Source organism: Castor canadensis, chromosome 2, assembly GCF_047511655.1.
Source record: "Castor canadensis chromosome 2, mCasCan1.hap1v2, whole genome shotgun sequence".
In the NCBI taxonomy this organism is placed as follows: domain Eukaryota; kingdom Metazoa; phylum Chordata; class Mammalia; order Rodentia; family Castoridae; genus Castor; species Castor canadensis.
Window position 1 is genome coordinate 63,800,711 of NC_133387.1, and position 17,958 is coordinate 63,818,668.

The 17,958-nt window shown below is 39.5% G+C and overlaps 1 protein-coding gene across 6 annotated transcripts in view; it reads left to right on the forward strand.

Annotated features, from left to right (window-relative positions):
• Magi2 (membrane associated guanylate kinase, WW and PDZ domain containing 2) overlaps window positions 1-17,958 on the forward strand; it is a 1,413,820-nt gene that overhangs the window by 1,266,517 nt on the left and 129,345 nt on the right. For all 6 annotated transcript variants that reach the window (XM_074064888.1, XM_074064889.1, XM_074064891.1 and 3 more), the window contains 2 exons: window positions 384-576; window positions 7,769-8,017. In XM_074064888.1, the coding sequence (XP_073920989.1) occupies window positions 384-576; window positions 7,769-8,017 (442 nt within the window). The remainder of the gene's footprint in view (window positions 1-383; window positions 577-7,768; window positions 8,018-17,958) is intronic.

Sequence of the window (17,958 nt, forward strand, 5' to 3'; positions counted from 1 at the left end):
TATGAAATAGGCCCTATGATTGATTTCCCCATTTTGCAATTGAAGAAACTGAGGTTTGCAGAAGTTACAAAGCCTTACCCAAGTCCACACAAGTAAGAACTGGAGCCAGGATTTGATCCTTGATTCCATGCAGAGCTCAGGTGCACCAGCCAATGAGCAGCAGTTATTTTGCGTTAGAATTCTCCTGAAGGAAACAAGTGTGCCCTATATCTATGACAACCAGCAGTGACTTTGAGACATTTATTTCTCTAGGAAGAGTAAGCAACGTGAAAGAGCTGGAAGGGCATCCAGTCCTTCACTTTTCATTCTTCAAGTACGTGCTCATGTTCACAGATGTGGCAATTTGAAATGTGAATGTCCCTTCCTTCTCACTGCTTCTCTAGATTTTGATTGGAGCCGTCATTGCCATGGGCTCAGCTGACAGAGATGGCCGTCTGCACCCAGGAGATGAGCTGGTCTATGTCGACGGGATTCCAGTAGCTGGGAAGACCCACCGCTATGTCATCGACCTCATGCACCATGCAGCCCGCAATGGGCAGGTTAACCTCACTGTGAGACGAAAGGTGCTATGTGGGGGTATGTACCTGATACAAGAGTTGGGGGGTTAGGTGGTGAACACAGTAAGGACACTTGAAGCAAACTTCTAAATCAGTTTCTGTATTATATAAGGAAACAGAGAAACCAGCTATTCTAAAAATAACCATGATTTCAGAAGTATAGATTTTCACCCCACTACTACAAAAATCCAAACAGTCTTTGAGGCCTACATTGTAAATGGAGTCATTAAAAATTTCTAGCAAAGCCTGGGGCTAATTGAAGTATGCATACTCTTTGCTGTTTGGAAGATGCTGGACATAAGAACATTATAGTAATGGAAAATATGCCTTTGAAAATGTTCCTCATGGTGTTTACAAAGAACCACAGCATTTTGATATCATAATAAGGAAACCAGGATGGAAAATTAGCCTTCATTGTAGAACTTGATAAGAGGTAACAATAAAACTGTTACCCTATATAGAAAAATACAGCTCCCACTCTGAGAAAACATAATTCATATAGCTCCAAACTTATGAAACAGATAAATAAGAAGCAATTATTACCTTTATACTTATTTTCTTAGCTTCATAAAAGAATCCACCAAAGACATACTTTTAAAAGTCAGCCTGCATTATTCATAATATAATCTAATTTACTTCTCCTCACCATCTCAACCCTTCAAAAAGATTTATACTTTTAGGAAATATGTCTGTTAAAAGCACCACACTGGTTTTCATAATCTGGAGAATTGACTTTTTTGTCTTAGTGCTGGTGGTACTGGGGTTTGAACTCAGAACCTCATGCTTGCTAGGCAGACACTCTACCACTTGAGCCACTCCTCCAGTCCAGTTTTCATAATCTGAAATTCAAATAACTTTGGGATTGCAGATTTTTCCCCAACGACCTCAATGCTTTATGAATCGCACAGTCCTATGGGTCCCAGAGTCAGCAGGTCCAATGATGCTCCACTGTCATCTGCTGTCCCAGCAGCCTGATGACTTCTCAGTTCAGACCCTTGACAGATCTCATATAAATTCACAGTTCAAGAAGTAGAAGATCCTTTAACAACATGAGCTCCTTCTCATTACAGATTGGGAAACTGAGGCCCAAGGGATTGGTAGCATGTCCAGTAGTCCATAGTGAGTTCATGACAATGCAGAGATGGACTTGTATCTCTGGGGCCAATGTTGGGGGGGTTGCCACTTTCATACACTCCCCTTCCCTACTTTAAGACACTATCCATTGCCCTACTGAATCCAATCTGTAGGGAATGTCACTCCTTACCATAGGGAGTCTTCTGTATGTGCTATTACATATAACATTGGAATAAAAAGAAAAGGCCACCTGCTAATCACAGACTATGAGTCTATGAATGTCTAGAGAGCATGAGATTTATTACTCAGACTAAATTTCCTTTTCTTTTTTGAGTCGCCTGGAAACTAGACTTTTAGCAAGGGCAATCATTTAAAAGGGCAAGTCAGAAGAATTGTCAGCCGTCATCAGTAGAGACTGCTATATATCTTGGGTTGGGTAGAAGTTTTGCTAAGAGGTGCCATTTGTCTTCAGAAATCCATGGCATACCTCTTGACCCAAAGAAGTAAAACACCTTGAATTATGCCTTATCCTTGGGCAAGATGCCAAGAGGAAAACAGTGCTTGCTTGGTTAACATTTAACTGTCTCTCCCTGCAGAGTGATTTTTAATAAAAAGTTTGCTGTGCTATATGTCCTGTAACCTAAAGATAAATTAAAAAGATACCAGATTTACAAGGAAATATACTGCAAAGCTCAAAACCAATGCACCAACATAATTTCATGCTCCCCTTGCCAACAGCTGATTATTGCAAATTAAATTTTGTTCTAATCAACCCAAGCTATTGGGGTATATGCCAAATGCTTCACAAAGGTATTCTTCCAATCTATGAGTCATGTGACTTCCATAAAGATGCTCTTTGCTGCACTTCTTACCAACTTTACTCTGTTAGGCTTTTGAGTGCATTTCAAGTACATTTAATTTTTTAAAATGTTCTGCCACAGACTGCTCATCCACATCAGGAGAGATTCCAAGTTAATTCAGCCCACTCTTCCTTGAAAGCTTCATCAGTATTAAAAATGATTAAGTTCAGCAAAGAATACTTTGAGAGCAAAGTAAATGCCTAAAAAACAAGATGGAAAAGATTTAAAAGGCGTGGGAAGATGACCTTTTTTCACAGCTGCCATGTCTTTAAAGTGACAAAGGACAACTACAAATGGATGTGGCAGTGGAGGTGCCTTCTCAAGGAGTGTCGTCCTTGTTCTTATTATTATGCTCTCATAAGCAAGGCAGTGGGAGTTGCATGCTGGCTTAGGTTGGGATGGTACAAAGCTGAATGGAAGCAGTCAGCTTAGGCAGAAGCAGAGGAACAGGAAGAGGGGTTAGGTTGCCACCTCTCACACAAAGGAACAGTAGGATGAGGCAGGGACTGGGAAGAACTGAGGCTATAGGGATTACACCCATCATTCTTATCCTTGCCTCAGCTCTCCCAATATCCTTGCCATACCTCTGCCCTACCTCTAAAGACAGAGGGCACTGACTTCCTAATTGGTGCACCAGAAACAAAGCACACATTCATTATGAGAGATACTGACAGGTTAATAGTGTTAGACAAAAATTAAAATAACACAAAAGCCTGCCACAAATATTAAATTATAAAAAATGTGCACACTAAAGACAGGCAAAATTTCCAATTAAGCAAGCTGAATCCTCAAAAGTGAGAAATTATTGGATAAGAGAACAAACAATCCAGTAGCACTTCCAATTTTGTTTACCAGATAATTGTAGCACAGATCTTGCACCTTGAACTAGCTTTGAGAGATGTCTTATTTATGCCACTAACTCCAATATTTAGTTTTTTTTTCCCCCCCAAGGATTTTGGGAGAGTGACTTTAATTATTATACTGAAAGTGTAAGTATTTATGTTTGGTAACTCAGCTTCAACATGTTCAACCTAATGGTACATTATTTTGAATGTACACCATTTGTTTGAGAGGAAAGTGCCTTTGAGGAATTTCCTAAAGTGTAAATCTAGAATGCATGTGAAAGTTTTTTGACTTAATCAAAACATGTTAGAGTCAGTCTCAAAAATATCAGCATCTTTTTTCTAACACCTAAGGAAAAGTCTACTTCTTGGCCTGATGAGGAAGGTAGGGTTTTCTTGGCAGCAGGGTGAGAAGATTAGCCAGTCTTTCCTGGGCCAGTGCCTCCCCTGGCAGTGGCTCCACACTTTGTCCATTCTCAATGCACTCTCTTTGCTTCCACTGTGAACATGTCGTTCATTTCAGTGAGTTGTCTGCCTTCATGAGCATAAACCAGGGGTGCCTACACAAATGCCTGCAGGCAGACCAGCCCCTAACACTTGTAGGGTCATATTCTGGACTGCCCCACACCCCAAGAGGTACCTTGAGGGACCTAGTATATACTCATATGGGCACCTCAGCTCAGTGTCAAGCTCTGTCCTTCTACATGCCCCATGGGCTCAACCATGTCTCAAGATAAGATATGCCTATCTGCAGAGCTGTCATCCTTCAGGGGAACAATCTTGAAAAGAGACCCAAGCATGATCTAGAAGCTGGCAAGTTCTCTCTGGTTACAAAATCCTAGAGTTGTGGCACCCAGTGTGTGGGTCTAGAAGGGAAATGAAGGCTCTGGTTGAACAATTCCCTTTGACCTGGAGAGTCCTAACTCTATGGGACCATGAGCAAATAAATAACAAAGTGTGGAATTTGCAGGAGACATTAGAGAGTTGTGAGCAGACCACATGCCCAGGCAAGAGAATAGCCATTGTCTAGCTCCATCCATTGACAAATATGTCAAGGAAACCAAAAATTCCCATTTCTATAAAATCCCCTATTTATGAACAATGAGTCAGCAAAGTAGAAGCTAGCACTGTACAAACCAGACGCAAGTCCTGGCCAATAGTTAATGTCCTGTCTAAGCCATCTCACTCAGCAGGCATTGTCAACACTCCTGCCCTCTGCAAAAGAAACCCTCTTCCAGTCAGCACAGTGGTTTACAATATTGCTGGTGGGGACACAAAGAAAGAAATAACCTAAAAATTAAGAATTTGACTTTAGTAATTACACACTAAGTGACTAAACTGTGTGTACCCTTTTATGTGTGAGCCAGAAGAATGAATCAGGGATCCTAGAAATTAGAAAATTGTTTAAAAATGTGCATTGTGTTTGGTCAGTTTATGAAATTTTACTATACTATTCTAAAGCAGTTCTGTTGATGTATGCAAGTTGGAAAGAAAATAGTCTCATTCAGCCTAGGTGTGATGGCTTTCAGAGATTGAGAGAATCATGTCAATATCCCATCTCAAACAGTACCTGAATGCAGTGATGCCCACCTGTCATCCCAGCTATGTGGTGTAATATAAATAGGAGGATTGCCATCCAGACTGGACCAGACATAAAGCTAGACTTTATCTCAAAAACAACTAATACAAAAAGGGCTGGCAGAGTGACTCAAGTGTACAACACCTGTCTAGCAAATGTAAGGCCCTGAGTTCAAACTCCAGTACTGCCAAAAATAGATCCAGAGTCAACTGAATACAAAAATGATGTAGGGTCAATCTCTCAAAGGAGATCATGCTATCAGTTTTCAAGTGTCAGAGACTCAGAACAAACCCAAGAAAAGCTTGAAGTCTTAACTTCCTGATTTAAAATACATTCATTTGCTAATGACAAAGAATTTTTTTCTCCAGGTTGAAAAAGGAGTTCAAAGGCAGGAGAGAAGTATCCCACTCATGAATTTAACACTTTCACTCACCCAGAGACGGGTCACATTGACTCAGTCAATAATTTTCTTTCTTTCTCTGTAGAACCTGTGCTGTAGCCACTCCCAGCCATTTACTGCAAAGACAGATCATTTTTCTTTTGCTTATTTACTGACAACCACAGCTCTCAACCCCTCCAAATATGACAGCCAGAAAATGAGATCTATCTTGTCACTGCCTATGACATTTAGTTACTGATTTGGTCCAATAACTCAGGGAGATTTTCAATTTAATGTAGCAGCATAATAATTGTTTGTTTTTCTTCTTCCAGACTCTCTCTAATCACTTTATTTCCAACTTGCACAGGACTGATAAACGACATGTGCTTTAGCAAAACAAAGACAGCTTGTCTTCAGACCGTGTTTCCGGGCAGTGAGGGTGATTTATGCAGGCAGAAATTTTAAATTTCAGTTCAAAAGAGGGAAAGGCTTTGACATTGACATTTTGTTCTTTTATGATCTTAGTACATTTTTTAAAAATGAAAAGCATCCTTTTTTATTAAAACTTGATCAATTTTATCTTAAAGATATTAAATAATGATAGCAGTAGCTTTGATCTCATTCCTAATTATAAATGAGAAATTAATATATTTTTATAAGTCCTTTTTATTTACTCAGTTATTTTACATTTCACTTCCTTTTAAATTTGTAATTGATGAATTGATGCAAGGTAATTTTTTTTTAATCAGGGTATATGAATAAATGCAGCTTCTACATTAGGTACCAATATAACAAAACATCCTGTTTAGGCTTCATTCTTTCTCCCTGTCTTTCTCATCTCAGAATTGTGTTCTTATAACAAATTACTGAGATAAATCAACTTATAAAAGGAAAAGACTCACTTTTGCTCATGGAGGTTTCATTGGCCCATTCCTTTTTGGGCCTGTGGCAGCACATCACGGCGGAAGTATATAGAAAAAATGCCATTCACCTCAGGGCAAAAGAGCAAAAAGAGAGGAAGAGAGGGTCTGAGGTCCCACAGCCCCTTTCAAGGACACATCCCCAATGACCAGGATGCCTCCCACTGGGCCTCATTCATTGGGGTTTCCACCACCTCTTAATAGTGCCAGGTACTGGCAAACAGGCCTTTAACACATGGGTGTTTGGGGGACATTCTAGATCCAAACTATGGCAAGAATGGAATCGTAGCTTAGATAGCTAAGCACCTTCATGGAACTCTTGCCAGTCATTCTTGACTTGCCATACGAGATGACTTCAAGAGTACTGAATAAGAGACAACAACTAGAGAGTCCAAAAGGAACCATTAATTGTCATCATTTTCCATCTCATTGTTCTGTTTCATAAACGTCTTTCAAACCCTAATAAAATTTTAAGAAGGAAATGAAACAGTCCTATTTTTAATTACAGTATTCCAAGCGCCTGCTTCAGTTATTTTAATCAAAGTTCTAATACCTAGGTATTAAATTAAAATGACAAAATTCTTTTTGTATGACATACCAACTTTCATTTCAAAAACCAGCTTCTTTTGATTGCCAACTTTCTATCACTTTGCCACATAAATATGCTTGCTTTCTTGTGGTATTGGTTTCCTTTATCCACTTGAAAACAGAGCATATTTTGTAATATTGAGATTCAAAATTCATAATTTTTTAGTCTGATATCATTAGAGTTGATCCTACAGTAAGCAAACTACAGTTTTTAATGAAAATCTCAACTTATTTGTTTTAAACAAATAAGTTTAAAATGACTTCAATGAAGTCATTGAGATATGATGGGCATTCAAACAGCCATGAAGAGTGCTTTTCAGAAGTGTATGTCCCACCTACATGCGGTGAGTTAACACTTGTAGGCCAAGAAAATAGCATAAGGTAGAACTATGGCTCTTTAAAAATATGACATGTGGACCTCCCCAGGGCTGTTAGCCCTACTTAATCTCCAGCAGCATTTCTCAAAGACCTGGAAATTTAATCCAGTTCCCTGTGCCTAATCTTCTCCATTTCTCTTTAAAAACTTTCTGTGGCAGGCCCTGTAAAGATGTGTACCTTTTACAAGTTCTTTAAGTAACTCATATGCACAATACTGTTTAGAATGATGTCTCCTTATTTGGTGATCATCTTTGGTTAATTGTTTTGCGTCCAAGAGGCTCACTATCCAAAAGTAAGCATTGTCCCCAGGGTTTGCAGTCAGAAGAGGATAATGTGAATAAGTAGTGGCTCATAGGAGGCTGATGTGGGGTTTTCCTATGTTTTCTATGAAGGCTAGAACTAGGTCAAGACCTGGGGAACTCCCTGGCTAAGTTTGTAACCCTTTAAATATTCTGCATATCTCGGGGAAAGAGAAGTCAGTCACTCAGTCTTGCAGCAACCTCACCGTCTAGGACAATGCCTAGTGCACAGGAAGCATTCATTAAGGCCTTTGTTAAGTAATTGAGTTCCTACATATGATGTGTATTTTAGGGGAGCCCTGCCCAGAGAATGGAAGGAGTCCAGGCTCTGTATCAACCCACCACAGTTCTCCACGCAGTGACTACGCAACGTATACCAACAGCAACCATGCTGCCCCGAGTAGCAATGCCTCGCCCCCTGAAGGCTTCGCCTCCCACAGCCTACAGACCAGTGATGTAGTCATTCACCGTAAAGAAAATGAAGGCTTCGGTTTTGTCATCATCAGCTCCCTGAACAGGCCTGAGTCCGGATCCACTATAAGTAAGTGACTCTTTTGTCTGACTTCTAATTAAAGGTCCTGTTTTTCATTGTTCTTATTGTGGGGATGGTGGACAAATAGATCAGAGGAGGTTATAGACAATCTAAGTGGCCTGAAAGTCTCAGGCTATGAGCACAAACAAACGGAAACCATCTTTAACACTAATTGCTAACCTTTGACTCAAGAAGAGTAGAAGACCACAACTAATGATCCCCCAACTCCTCAACCCCTATAAAAGCTCTCCGTTCATTTGTAAGTTGGGAGTAAAAATAAGCAGAGTGATGTTGTAGTGTTGCTGTGAACGGTGGGGTGTTTGATTTTTATGGATTGGGCAGGGAATACTTATCTTTTGATTGAAAGCAATTCAATAGAATGAAACCAGACGTGTGAAGGGTATGGGAGAAGGAGGGTAGAAGTCCAGGCAGAAACCTTCAGGTAGGAAGGAGCTCAGCAATCAAGAAATATGCAGAAGGCCAGTGTGTCTATGGTGCAGTGAGCAAGGGAGGGTGACTCATCAAGGTCTGGAATTAGGCAGGAGGCAGATGATACAGGCTTCATATGCTGTTGGAAAGAAGTCTGTATTATAGTCTGAGTACAGAGGGACCATTGGAAGATTTAAGCAATGGGCTGAAATCTGACCTATATACCCCCAATCCATTAAACAGCCCTGTGGAGCAGAAAGACTGGATCCCTTCCTTGGGGTACTAGCAACAGATGGGGGAAGAAACAGATGGATTCTACTTCTGAGGTTCCCAACCCTGAGGTTCTAGGAGTCTGTATAACTGGTAACAGAGGCCATATTTCTCTTCCAGTCAGCTTTCCCTGGTCCTTTTCCTCGCTGCAGCAATGTTCCAGAACTCATTTAGCAGACAGCAAGACAGCAAGCAGGAGGACAGAAGAGGGGATAGGACAACTGTCATTTTCTATCTTGAAGTGTTTTAACTCAAAATGTTGTGGATAGAAACATAGGAACAGTGAAAGAAAAAATACTGAAAATAATTGTACCCATGTTGCAGACCTAAATTTCTTATAAATTGTGGTCATCTTCAGCACATGTGAGGTAGGGGAGGCATACGTCAAATGATATTTTAGAAATCAAATTATTGGGGAAAAATAAGAGCTTTACATGATAAAGTTAATGTTATCCAAAAAATCACCAGAATTACAAGGACAGAATTGCTGTGTTTAGCTTGAGCCTTGACAAATTCAAGAGAGAAAACTACAGAAGCATTAAACCTCAGCAAATATGTGCAGAAGTCAAATTACATACATCTGAAAGTACAATTTCATTTTTCTTTTTCTTCTTGATAAGCAAAAGAAATAAATCCAATCTTTAAGCATAGACTAAAAACAGGATTCTGTCAGAACGATGGATTCACCAAGATTAAAAGGACACAAGACTAAAGATTTTCATGAATTATAAAAACAGCCTTCCAATAATTTACACTTGGGGAAAATGTTCACAGAGGCTTTAGTAGCTATTCCAGCCATTCAAATTGTTTATTGGTGCAGAATACCTAGAGGACTGGAATAAAAATAAAAGTATACTACCACAATGAAAATGTTAACCATGTATTTAAGGTCTCAGCTTTATTTAAAATATGACAGCTCTCTTTCTATATGTATGTGTGTGCGTGTGTGTATGTGTGCATGCACACCCGTGTGTACTTTTCTAATGCAAATAAAATTCATGCATAAGCATATTTGGGGAAAGAGCAGGTACTAATGCTTACAATTAATATGTGAATTTTTCTGCCTAGCAAGTAAGATCACACTGACCTCAAAACAATTCTATCCATTTTCAAAATGGTGTTATTTTACATCACCTTGGAGAGTAGAAATAATTCTATTAGTTCATGATGCCTCATGACTTCTTTTTTCCACATATTTATTTCTTTCAATTTAAGGAGTTTAAAATGCAGGTTGAACCATCCTCTGTGGCAAAAGTGCTATTATACTGATGGCATGTTGTGTTTATAGCACGTAATTCACAGCATGCACCTAAAAGGTTCCTGGAGCTTATGCTTTTTCCTGCTTAACTTCTGAAATAATTTTGATCTCTAATTTTGAAGAGAAATGCTAAGTGCTTCCCAGATGGTAAAGAACTAGCCCTGGGCCTCATAGCCATTGTCAAATTATCAAGGATTGTTGTGCTGTATGAGACTGAGACAGTGAGAGGCTATCAGATGCTCAGAAGTCACAGTTATTCCAGGGTTTGGCTTCCTTTTCAAGTCTTACCCTAGGGCTTGAGATGTAGCTCAAGTGGTACAATGCCCACCTAGCAAGCGCAAGACCCTGAGTTCAGACCTCAGTATTACCAAAAAAAAAAAAATTCAAGTCTTAACCTAGCCCAAGGATCATTAATACAACATGTTTGCTGTTTTGCTTGTTTATTTCTTTGGTTTATTTGTTTCCCATGATACTGAAGCCTTTTCATTGGTGGACAAGGGCTATTATGCCATTGGTAGGAGAGCCATTATATCTAGGCAAGCAAATGGTGAGTACCATGGTTAACAAATCATACTGCCTGAATTTGGAACCTGGTTCTGTCATTTACGAGCCATGTGACCTTGAGGGAGTTGCATGATCTCTTTGACCTCAGTTTCCTTGGTTGTAAAGAAAAGATCATTGTAATCCCTAGGTCATGAGTTTGTGGTGAAGGTTAAAGGAATTTATACATGAGACTATTTAGAATGGCATTGGCTCCAAGTAAGCTCTAACTGTGTCATTGCTGCTGTTGAGACTACAATCCCTGCTAGGAATTTTTCTGGTCCAACAACTCACTCTTCTTTGGCAATCCAGCATTCATACTGGCTGTCAGTCAGCCATTAAATCAGAGCCACCCACTCTTCTAGCTGAGTGACCCTTGTTGAAACATCAGGCTAGACTTTCAGGTTCATCTCTCCAGAATAAACAGCCAGTAAACTACAACAGTTATGGAAAACATCAAAATGCTGACTCAAAACCATGACTTTTGGAATCTCCTTGCAAACATTATGTCACTATTGAATATTATAAGAGCAGAGAGGAAAGATGAAGAACCCAAATGCGAACTTCCCCTTCCTGTGAACGAAGATCCTTCCACCATTTCATCAGCCAAGACAAGTTTGCAGGGATGTGGGATGTTCAGCTAAATGAGAAACTGTGGCGTGGGTTCCTGACTAACTCATTGCCTGGCAATTAGTAGTGAGCTCTTTACCAAAGCCCTATATATTCTTTTTCAAAATATTGTTCCAGGAAAAAATAAAGAAGGAATGTTTTTATAATTAATTTTAAAAAAGCAAACTGCTTCTTTCCAAGGCTAGTGACCCAGGAGCCAACCATCAGTTGGAAGTGGACAGACAGAAGCCTTCTATCTGTAGTACAGGAATATCCTTCTTGATTCAAAGTGATAATAGACCACCTCCTTGAACACTGTTGTCTCATTATCTAAAAGAGTAAGTAATTTATTCAGGCCTTAAAATTAGACTCAAGGGAAAAGAAAGTGATTCCCAGATCAGAGGCTGGGATAAGAATAAACTATGATAGGCAATTATATTACCCCAGTCCCACTAAAAAAATTAAATAAATAAAAACAGATTTATATAAAATGTGTCAGCTTCCTATCACTATGGCAGAATTCCTGAGAAAATCAACTTAGAAAGTAAAAAGTTTTTTTTTATTTTGGTTCCCAGTTTCAGAGGTATCAGTCCATGGTCAGCTAGCTCCATTGTTTTTGAGTCTGTGGCAAGGCAGAACATCATGGTGTAAGTGTATGATGGAGGAAACCTGTTCACCTCATGGTGGCTGAAAGCGAAAGAGAGAGATAGGAAGGTGCTGGGGTCCTAATATTCCCACAAGGGCTCACCCCCCAGTGATGTAACTTCCTTCCCCTAGGCCCCAGCTCTTAAAGGTTCCACAACTTCCCAACAGCAAATGAGCTGTTAGGAGACATTTAAAATCCAAACCACAATGACAAGGATGTTCACTGTGATATTATTGATAAACATAGAAAATTGGAAAAAATGTTAGAATCTTCTTAAAACTGGTGACTTTGGTATATTTGTGAAGTTTAAATTATTTCCTGCATTAACTAACCATTGTCATTCTCACTGAGTTCTGTGTACACAGGCTAGAGATGACAGGTAGCCTGCTGTCTCTGGGTGGATTAGAGTCTTGCTCTATAAAAATGTCCCAGTGGCTAAGTGCAGTAGGGTTAATAGGCTGGTCCTTGGACCTTCCTACCTCAAGGCCTGAGTCCTGACGCCAAGTTTTATTGCAGAGCTATAACCTGTCCTTATAGGTACATCCTACCTCTCCACCAAACCTCTCCCACCAGAGCTTTCCAAGAAGGGCTGTAGCACAGGTAATGAAATAAAAATAACTCTTAGTCTCAGCCTTTTTTATCATTTGTCAGGAAGAGTATATTGGAATTTATGGGGTTGAAATACATGTGGTGGTATTTGGACATCAGTAGTAGAGATTGACAGTTGAGGGAATTTATAAACTTATATATAGTCTGTAACAAGCTCTGTGGTAGAGCATATTCAGGACATAGCATCAATCTTAAACAACAGTAGAGAGCAGTCTCAATTCCTTTCCCTTTGTTTGTGCTTTCCTAGTGACTCAATTTTCTGTCCTTATCCACAAGCACATCACTGGCCAGCAAGCTGTTGACTCCCCATCAGTCTTCCAGCTCTATCCAGATGCTGATAATCTGTTTCTATTTGTGTACTTTCTCTAGCATAGGCTGGAGTTTGGACTTGGTCATTGCTGACTTTCCCTAAGGCCCACTACAATCTGCTGTTCAAGGAAAGAGTCACTTGTCTTTGGTAAAATGCCCCGATGACCTTCACAAAGAAACCTTAATGATGCCCTTAGGCTATGGAGTTGAAAAGTGATTCTAGAGATTCCTACCTTAGCCAGCAGGTCTTTTGTGGCACTTTTAAGCATGATCCCTTAGAAGGATGAAATTAAACTTGAACTAGTAGTGAAGTCAAGTGCGTTAGCCATTTCCCACCAACCACACAGACACCAAATAGTCATTTGAATTTGAGAAACACACAAAGTAAAGCAAAAGCCAAAATCTCTGTAAACTAATCATAAGAAAAGGACATTTAACTAAAGGAAAAGCGCTTTGGACAACAAGCCTAAGCCTCACTCTGGCTTTCCACTAACTGCTATGTCCCTTGATTTTCCTGTGCTCCAGCCTCATTTAAAATGTAATGGAAGATGGGTCTTTATAGACTCTTCCAGCTCTAAATTACATTTTACTATGAATCAGCATAGATTATAAGGCATTTGGCCAGTATTTTAACTTTTGTTACTTTTATCTTTAATTATGTGTTGAAAGTGGCTCCCAGCACTTTGAATTCTTTTGTCCATCTCAGCCTCTTTCAAGAACTGATCTGACACGTAAATACACTAAGTGATTAAGCCCTTAAATATATACTAAACCAGCTCCCCTTTCACAACAATTTAAGGCTATGTGTCCTTTCTTTCCAATTCACGGCACATTTTCAAATTATGGCATATCTATAATATGCTAAGATAAAACAAGTAAGGCTGCTGGAAGAGCAGACCACCACCAGGCCTCATCCACCTATCTTCAGCTGCCTCAACCCACCTGTCACCTCCAGTGTCACAGTTCTTCTAATGGCACCAGGGCAAGCCCTGCCCTAGAGTAAAACCTCTAAAATAGTAACATTGATTGCACTTTATCTTACACATAATTGGTTTGGGTTATAGCAGTGGATTTTTTTCACACTTCTACAAGGACTTTGTTCACTATCACCTGAAAAACACAGGTTGTAGGTGAAACTCAGGGCTGATCCTGGTACCTACACCTTCTCTAAGTCATCATAACTTTGACCTTTCAATGTTCCTTCCCCAGAAGTCATTACTGGAAAGATACAGAAATCATACTCATGCAGCTGAGCATAGGAAGTAGAAAGGGAGTCTGTCCTCTTCTATTGTTTATTAATTTACAAAAGCAAGTTTCATTGAAGAGTTCTTCACCAACTTTGCAGCATATAAAATTCCCTTAATTGTTAAACGAAACTGCTTTAGCTTCTTTCAGCAACACAGAGCTTCTCTGTGTTGAGCTTACTCAAGATTCAGGATGAACCTCTAGTGTGGGTTCTTTTTATTATTATTATTTTTATTTTACTCATATGTGCATACAATGTTTGGGTCATTTCTCCCCACCCCCCTAGCCCCTCCTTACCCCTCGCTACCTGGCAGAAACTATTTTGCCCTTACCCCTAATTTTGTTGAAGAGACAGTATAAGCAATAATAGGAAGGACCAAGGGTTTTTACTAGTTGAGATAAGGATAACTATATAGGGAGTTGACTCGCATTGATTTCCTGTGCATGTGTGTTACCTTCTAAGTTAATTCTTCTTGAACTAAACTTTTCTCTAGTTCCTGGTCCCGTTCTCCTATTGGCCTCAATTGCTTTAAAGTATCTGTTTTAGTTTCTCTGTTTTGAGGGCAACAAATGCTAGCTAATTTTTTAGGTGTCTTACCTATCCTCATATCTCCCTTGTGTGTTCTCGCTTTATCTTGTGATCAAAGTCCAATCTCCTTGTTGTTTTTGCCCTTGATCTAATGTCTGCATATGAGGGAGAACATATGATTTTTGGTCTTTTGGGCCAGGCTAACCTCACTCAGAATGATGTTCTCCAAGTCCATCCATTTACCTGCAAATGATAACATTTAGTTCTTCTTCATGGCTGCGTAAAATTCCATTGTGTATAAATACCACTTTTTCTTAATCCATCATCAGTGGTGGGGCATCTTGGCTGTTTCTATAACTTGGCTATTGTGAATAGTGCTGCAATAAACATGGGTATGCAAGTGTGGGTTCTTTAAAAGCAGAAGAAATAAGGTGGGCAGAGATCCTGTATAAAATACCAGTTTTCCTCACCAAATACCATCTCCTAAATATAACTCACTGAAGCCATAGAAGAAGCAAATACAATCTTTTGAAAAACTATATATACAAAAAGATAAACTCTCCACTGTACTCATATACATGTATTTTCAATTGAATAATTTTTTCACATTTATTAGCAAGACTTTTGGCTTCAAGATGTAGCTGAGAGCTAGCATACTATTAGAGTAGGGTTGTTAGTGATGCAAAGAGCCCATGTTTTCCCTGCTGCTACTTAGAGTGCCTCTTATCCAAGAAAAACTTTGATCAAGCTTTCTCCCAACAACTGTGCTAAGAACCTCACATTGTTTTTAATCTTCACAGCAACTTATGAGGTAGAGACCATTGTCCAAACAGTACACATCACTCACAAATCAGCTCAAAAATCTAATCTCTTAATGGCACTTTGCCTGCACCCTCACACACCTCCCGCAAGTGTTTTTGTTGTTGTTGTTGTTCTTAAACAGTACAGAAATTCTTGTCTAATACTCTACTGGACCATGGCTTATCTTCTACTGTTGTGTCTTTTATTCTTGTCATCTTACTTTGCATGTGCTTATGTTTTGCTTCTTCCCCCAAAGACAGTCCATTCCTTAAGGGCAGTAAATAGTTGCATTTCTCTGCATCTCTCACAATTCCCGGTAGCATGCTTTTTAAGGGTTTCCTGTAATTGATGCTGATGGGATCCGGTTCTATGTAGTGATAAGCATGCCCTCACCAGAAGCAAACCTGACACACTTTGCTTGAACTTGCCCTGCACCTAAACCTCACTAAGGCAGAAAACATAATTCTGAGAATGGTTGAAACAGCAGATGATCACTTAGGGAAGGAATTGTGCGCAAACTGATCCTTGCCCAGCATGAGAAATTGCACTACAATAAAGTAGAACTGGAGAATTGTCCCAGAATACAGATTTTCCATCAGTTGTTCTCAGCCTAGGTAAATGATTCAGTACCAAGCTAGGGCCTAGTGAAGTCTTAGGTGAGAGGGCACCCTGAAAATCAGGAATGGGGATGCCAGCTCTGTGCCTTTGGGCAGCCTCTCTAGTTATAAGCATCTGGGTTGCAAATCCAGGATGTTCTGAAGGACCAGGCAACACCTTAGTGTTCTCTGTGATGCACCTCATCCTGGCGCTGACTGCATGGGCTTCATTCATCTGTGTGAGCACACCTCAGCACTAATTACACAGTCCTAAATGGGAGTGTTTGGATGGCATCCCAAGCATTTTAGAAGAAAGTAGTACTTCAAATTATTTATTCATTTCCCAGTCATCATTAACAAGGCAAACTATTTCAGTTCCAAGTGAATAACTTCTGAAGCACATTATTACTTTATAGAATTAGATCCATCTCAGACCAGGATGAATAGGACCTATTGATTCAATTCCATCTTTTCAATCCCAAACATGACTCGTTTTGTACCTAAATTAAAACTTGGTTGTCTGGATCGGACCAGTAAGCAGACAGGCACACAAAAAGATTTTGCCTCAAATTCTGTGTCCCCTGACAGCTGAACATTGAAGCATTAATTGACTGAAATGGAAACACGAATGCAAATACTTCACTTTCTTAGCACTAATAAATTTAAAGATCACTTAAAGAATAAATCTGCATTGTCATTCTTATGTATTCTCAACAAGAGGAGCAATGTAACCTATCAAAAAATCTGTGAATGCTCACAGTGCATTTTGGACTAGTTTTTCTTATTGTTTGAATGGCGCTCACAAACCATAAGTTTCTCTCACTAGGGAATCACTTTCAGGAGGGTTTTTATTATTGTGTTCAGAGACTCTCCAGGCAGCAGTGGAAGGTGGATGTCTTCTTCCCTGTAGCTATTTGGCTGTCTTGAGAGCTCGTAAATGGGTGATGAGTGGCTGTTTCTTCTGGGCTAAAGTTTTGTTGCCCACTGGGCAGTGCTGGAAGGTTGCAGCTGAGAAGAGACCCAGACCTCCCGTACAGGATTACCCTCTAGCAGAGGAAAATGCCCATGACTTTCTCACAGGGTTCAATCCAATTCAGTGCCTGCAGGTCACTTCTGCAGAAGATACTTTTTTCTTGTAATGTATTATATTAACTTACATTTTCTTTTTCTTTTTCTCTTGACAGTCAACCACACAAAAATATAAATATATTTATATTTTTATATAAATATATTTATATTTTTATACATACATACAATCAGGGAAGCACCCTGGCAAAGCTGGTTCCACATGTGGAATCATTAGAGCATGTTGCTAGGTAAACACCATACTGCTAAGGATCACCATTGTTTAGCTGTATCAAGAGTATGTGGGGGATGTTCTTCCCATTTGGACTAGGGTAAATACTATTTCTTTTTGAGAGCCAGATGCCACCAAGGACAAAGGGAGTGCCTCTACTGTAACTCCTACTACACAAAATCCTGATAAAAGCTCTTTTTATTTGTGCATTTGACCATCAATCATTTTGTAATTTAAGCTGCATTTGTTTGCCACCAAATTATTCTCAGTACTTGTTGGAAATATTTCTAGAGATTAATCAGCCAGACTTCTCTGAGTGATGAGACCAATCACTGGGCATTCTTAGGGTTTATACAGTGCCAGAGAAAATTAACTGACCAGTAGAGCATGCCACTGGCATTTTGTCTTTGCAATCTGACTTCTTCCAGATCTTATTTCTCTAAGTCGGGCTAGGGTGTGCTCGAGTAGATGCCCAGATGTTGGGTACCTGATGAACCAACCTGCTTTCAAGAGTGAAGCACCCAGAACCTTCTGTTCTGAGGCTGTTCATCTCAAAAATAGATATTTAGGGATTCGTGATGAGAGCAGGGTCTTCCAGAAAGGAAAGAAGAGACATATGTTGAAAGATTTTGTCCTTGCAGTTTTCTGGCACTGAGCAGTTGAGATAGAAAAATAATATTCTTACTTAAAAATTGTCACTCACGTGCTTACTAGACTTGCTAGATGACCAGCAAAATGAAAAATAGCACATGAAAAAAATTGAAACACAATCAAACCTAGTTGCCCAATTAGCTACTGATAGTGATGCTTCC